The sequence below is a fragment of the Condylura cristata genome, unplaced genomic scaffold, assembly GCF_000260355.1.
Source record: "Condylura cristata isolate star-nosed mole 26May11 unplaced genomic scaffold, ConCri1.0 scaffold00008, whole genome shotgun sequence".
Lineage (NCBI taxonomy): Eukaryota > Metazoa > Chordata > Mammalia > Eulipotyphla > Talpidae > Condylura > Condylura cristata.
The window spans coordinates 8,054,821-8,060,876 of NW_004567109.1; the positions used below are offsets into that span (position 1 = coordinate 8,054,821).

Genomic DNA, 6,056 nt, shown 5'->3' on the forward strand with positions numbered 1-6,056 from the left:
GCTGAGTTCATAGACTCCCCAGAAAAATCAAAGCCAACTTGATATTAAGTTCACCAGGGAGGCTTGTGGAATTGTGGAAAATGCATGATTTGAGGCGGCCATTAATCCTCTCACCACCCCTGCAACTCTGGCCTATACCCCAGTTCTATAGCATAAATACGTTTTTAAAATCTTAAGAGGACAAAACTATTATAAATCCCTTTTGAGGATGATATGAAACAAAAATGTAATTTTCTCCTGAAAAAAGGAATTAGTTTTTAGTTGAAGAGAAACTGAAAAAGGCCACTGGCATCTAAATAATCTTTATTTGTTCAGGTGTTGAGCTATAAAATATTCTTATCTGTGTCGTTAGTGAAGCCAAATTTATAATTTAGTAAACTAAACAAAGAATTTACGTGATAATCCAAGTGAGGCTAAAATCTAGTCTAAGTGACAGTTTCTACTTTTCCTCTATCCAATGTGAAAAGATACTGGCTCTCTTGCTTTAAAATTGTTTTATTATAAGAGTCAGTCTTTATATTTAAAATGCAAAACTTCCATCTTGTGAACCATGTTACACAAAATTGGGAGACTCTTAAAGACACTAATAATGACTCATACAAAGAATTCCAATTAGGAAGCCTATTTTAGACAGTTTGCAGTTATTTAAACATTTTGGCATTACTATCAGCCTTTGAAGATGTCCTTATATTTGTGACATGAAGATATTCCAGACTCACTTTGTATTTTCTCGACTATCGCTCTGGAGACTGTCATTTTCCCAAAAAGTCCCGAGTTTTCATAGAAAATGATATTTCGAGGCCAAGATCTAGACTTGCTTATATTGTATCATCACTATTAGGCCCTCATTGCCAACAGGACCAGGAAACACACACACACACATACTTCTGTATGGTGGTGCCAGTACCATCTGTGAGTTGATACCATTCAATTCTAGTCCAACAGCAAAGAGTTCCTTCAAGCTTTCCCTTTCCAACTTTGTGACTCCCTTCTCCTGCATTGAGAAACCTGTTTTTGTCAAAGGTTATAATGAACGTACTGCTGTTCTGAAAAAATACTTTCCCCACATCTATTGGTCTTTGTTCTCCCAGAACTATAAAACTATAAAAACTCCCACATTTTCATTTATTTTGGTCATCCAACCAACAAATACTTATTGAGCAAATACTATGTGGCAGATCATATTCAAGCCTGGGGTTATGGCAGTGAACAAAATATATTGGTGAAGGAAACCTGGAAGAGAGAATAATAGGTACAAAGCTAGGGGACAGTAAAGCTGGGATCTGAACCCAGACAGCCTGACTCCAGAATCCATGTGACCATCTGCCTCTGATTGTTGTTGCAATTTGCTCTTTGACTTCTACAAAAGTTTACAACTCTCTTGAATCCAATAAAAATGCCTCTGTCCATTTTTAAGTCGACATCATACACAGCTGTGTTCATCTTCTGCATTGCTTAATTTCTGTGAGACTCAGTTTCCAAATCCATTAAAATGAAGATATTAACCTTGACCTGTGAGGATAAATGACATTATATGAGGTGCCTGGTATTATTTGTGACACATCATGGATATTGAGTGAAAATAATTTCCCTTTTCTTTTTCAACACAATTGCTCCATCAGAACACAGTCCTTTCCCCCTTTCTAATACTGGGGATACAGAAATGGCACCAACTCCATTCTCAAGGAACTAGGTCACATTCAGAGTCACACAATAATGACACAATCAGGTAAGTAGCTCAGGTGAGAGCTGTGAGTAGGGTAGTCACAGAAGGAGGCTTCCTGAAGGGTCTCTATTCATGGCAATGCCTGGTAGACGGGTCTGCAGTTAGTGTTGATGAGAATGAAGAATATTGTGCCCTCCTTGGTGGTTTGTTTAATGGGTTAATAAAGCACAGTGCTGTGAAGCTATCCACAGACACTGCAGCACGAGTTTGGCCCCAGCCAGGGAGCTGACCCACAGGGCTCAGCAGACCTCTCCTGTCTCACCCACTATTCCCCTCAGCATTGTCTTTCAGTCAATCTGCCTATTGGCTCCCCACTTTGTCTCTGGGAATCCACCCCGCCCCAAACACACACATCTACATATTTCTGGCATGTACCCCAGCTCTTGTATGCATAAATAAATCTTAAAAAAAAAGAATGAATAAACAAATGACAAATGAGTGGATGAATCAATGAATCAATTCAGGTCAACCAATATTTTATAAAAGATCTGACTATCCAAGGTGTGTTCTCTGAACTGGGGGTGCAGAGGAAGAAGCAAGCAGCATAATCTCTTCCTGAATTTCTAGTTTTTACTGGCAGGCATAGACATCTATAAAGAGATGTTCAATCCGAGGTTGAAAATTGTGTGGGGTAGACAACTTTCTGTGACAGTAAGAACATGAGGGGAGACTCCACGGTTTATTAATGTGGGCTTCCTACAGTGAACTTGGGAAGCTTGGCAATAGCTTCCCAAACAGTCATTAACTGTTTCTAACCAGCAGAATATTATGATCAAATTTAGGTGTATTTATGTGTAGGATGGCGGTTGGAAACAGAGAAGAAGACTAAAATCAATGATACTGGCACTGATGATGAATTATGAATAGGAAGCTCGAAATACAACTTTTGACCCAGAGATATGATTTTGCAGTGGTTGCAATTACTCAGGGAAAGAATGTAGAGTGAAAAGAGGCTCGATAGAACCCTATGAGAAAAAGCAGTCCTGGAAGGCCAGCTGAAGAGGAGTCAGGGCAGAACTGGGAGAGCAGTGTCCTGGAAAACAAACGGATTAGGGCGGCTGGGAGCATCAGGAAGGAGGGAACCGTAGTGTCCAGTGCTGTAGAGGTCCGGAAAGTGCCCATTGACTTGGTCAAAGGTGACCTTTGCCAGAGCAGTTTCTGTGTTGGTGGTGATGGCTGGAGTTCCAGCACCAAACTGCTATAAACGAGGGAGCCAGTAGAAAACGTTGGTGAGTCCAATACATGAATGAATACGTCAAGCGCCGTGCCCTCACTTGCCCTGACAGTTTCCATGCCAGCGTCGTCAGGAGTTGGTGCAGAGGAAGGCCTTCCCGACAGGCCTCTGGATGCAGCCTAGGAAACCTGTCAGCCCTCGCAGCCCTTGGGTAGGCGCCGCTCCAAGGTCAGGCTCACCTCCGGCCGCCTGGCTACCCGTCACCTTGGCGACCAACTGAAAAAAACCGGAAAGGACGGAAGCGGGCAGATCATCTCGCGATATCTGGCGTGCCGGCGCCGGCCTTCCGGGCTTGGGCCCTGGGCCTGCTCTCGCGAGACTTGCCTGGCGTCGGAGCGCGGGGCCTGACCCTAAAGGAAAGCTGGATCTGCGGGTGGGGAACATGTCGGACTCAGACCTCGGCAGGAAGTGGGACCGGTGCATGGCGGACACACTCGTGAAGATAGGTAAGGGGCCTCTTGCCCGGACCCGAGCAACCGGCCTCAGGCCCCACTGACCTGGAGGGCGGAAGGAAAGCCCGGTGAGAGGTCAGACTCGGGCCTGCCCCAGCCCCTCCGGCCAGAGCGAGCCGCCCGAGCCTGGGCGGGAGGTCACCCGGCCGGCGGGGCTCACCGGCGGGAGGAGCCTGGGCAGGTTCCGGGAGCGTGGAGGTGGGGGTCGGGTTGGCAGATGGCTGGAGAGCTGCTGCGGTCTTCAAGTGAAAAACAGTGTGCAGGGTACAGGCTTGTGCCCGAGGCTCGAAATTCCCCTCCCTGGTGCCACTCGTCCGGCTCGGGGCGTGGGCTCTTCGGGCGACCCGTCCCTCTCCAGCTGAAACAAGTGCCTTCTTGATAAAGAAGGTCATCGGGAGCACTTTACAGACACTGCCAGGCCCTAAAGTCAGTTGCTGTCATACGCGAGTTGTAACCTGATTTGTCGGCATCAGAGAAGTCTGGGGCCTGAAATTGGAGACATAGTGATGGTCACCCGGAAAGTAAGTTACATTCTTTATAATGTAGCGACGCTAGAGTTTTAGCATGTGCTGAGTGACGACACAGATGATGAGGTCGGTGCGCAGAGGGGAGGGGACCAGAAGGGAGAGAGGGAAACTCACTTTTGAGTTTATGCGAACTACGAGACACTGTACTAGCTAGATTAGCAGCATAATTCATTGTATCACGCAGGACATTCAGCTGAGAGGCAGGTGAAACGATTTGCCCACGTCTAATAAATGACACAAGTTGGGGATTTAACCCTGATTTTTTGGCTTCAGTTCCATACTTTTTAGATGCTAATTTTTATTATCCCAAATTGATGTTTCTGTATAAAAACCACAAGAGCATTTAAGAGGGTTTGGGACTGTTCTGAATGAAAATATTGGAAAAGAAACAGGTTTGTAAACTCCAGGAGAACAGGGCTGCATTCTGGTATATTCACTGCCTCTAGAGGAATGTTTAATAAAACGGTTGAGAATGAATGGGTGATTTATCACAGCTACACTTCTCCCTTGAATTCACCTCTTAGCAGCTGTGTGACTTGGGGCAAGTAATTTAACCTGGCTGTGGCTGTTTCCTTATTTGTAAATTGGCAACGACAGTAAATTATTAGTACTTAGTGGTAATAGTAACTAGGACTATCACACAATTGTGAGGATTAAATGAGTTAGTTTATGTACAGACTTGTGGATTGATCATTTATTAGGTGTGGTTATTTTGGATCTGACCAAAGAAATAGTTTTGTTATTGTTAAGAGTGAACATTTAGCGGGGAAGGCTTAACACCCAGGCATGAGATGACTAAAGTAACTAGTCAGCAATTTTTATCAAGCACTCTTTCAGGGGTAAGGGATACTTTAGCAACTGAACCAGAATGGACTTTGCAATCATATTTCTTTTCCAAAGTAATTACTAAACAGTATGATATAGTAGTTAAGAACGGACTTTGGATACACATAGCGGATTTTTAAACCTTATACTCTTCATACCATCCTCATGAATTTTGTGTCTTTTGATAAATCCCTTCATTTGAAACGGGGAGAAAGAGACAGATAATCTAAAGGAAGACAGATCATCTAAAGGAAGCCAGATCTAAACTGAAGAACAGAAAAATATTTAAGATACTTAGTACAGTCCCTGACACACATTAAGAATTCAGTAGCTAAAAAAAAAAAATTTCAGTAGCTGGCGATAGGTCTGTACACAGGTATACTAAGTTAAATACATAGTGACATGTGATTACAGATAAACATTAAAATGAATGAGTCAGGTTCTTTTTCTGCAGAACTGTTAAATGTAAGTCAACTGAGTTAACTAAGAGTTTGGCCTTTATCTGATCTTTGGAAAATGACTTGGACGTGAATTAAGGGTGGTGGAAGAGCTAGTGCAGAAGCCGAGTTGAGCATTCATAGAAGAAAGAATGAATTGAAACAGGTTACATAGGCTGAGGTGAAGGTGCTGGGGTTGCCGTTGGCGATTTCAGAAGCACTCTACATACGCAGCACCTCTGTCTTCAGCACATCTGTTGCCTCCATAGCTCATTTTGCCTAGGCTGGTAGGGAATCCTGAGATGATTGTGAGCAAATAATGTATCTTGACCTTTGGGCCAGTCAGTGGACACTTAGAAAAGCAGAAAGCATTTCACTGCCCTCAGTGGGGAATTGGTGTGATTGTTCTGGCAGGGCTTTATACAGATTTAGTGTAGAAGAGCGTAATGGTACTATGAATGTGAAGTGGTGAGAGTCTGAACTCTAGACTGGAAAGGGATGGGCATATTTGAGAAACATCAACCTCCCTCCCTCCACACACACACACTGATACCATGGAGTTAGGAATACCTACCTCCCGAGGCCAGCGTGGTGTGGAGTATGTAGATAGGAACTCAAAAATGCTAATTTCTTTATCTTCTCTTCAACCAGTTTACTTGCTTCATTTCATTTCTGCTAAGATCGCTCCAAAATTAGAACTTAGTTCATTGGTCATGTCATTGGTCAGATTTGGAATTAAGAAAGGGTGTGTGGTGGGAATGCAAGCTAGTACAACCACTATGGAAAACTGTCTGGAGGTTCCTCAAACTGCTAAACATGGAGCTTCCCTACGACCCAGCAATCCCACTCCTAAGT

General features: G+C 43.8%; 1 protein-coding gene across 1 annotated transcript in view; it reads left to right on the forward strand.

Annotated features, from left to right (window-relative positions):
* The first annotated feature begins 3,254 nt into the window (after nucleotides 1-3,254).
* The window catches only part of MINOS1 (mitochondrial inner membrane organizing system 1), a 29,468-nt gene continuing 26,666 nt past the window's right edge, over nucleotides 3,255-6,056 (forward strand). The window contains exon 1 of the mRNA XM_004678560.2: nucleotides 3,255-3,406. Within this exon, the coding sequence (XP_004678617.1) occupies nucleotides 3,343-3,406 (64 nt within the window). The 5' untranslated portion in view covers nucleotides 3,255-3,342. The remainder of the gene's footprint in view (nucleotides 3,407-6,056) is intronic.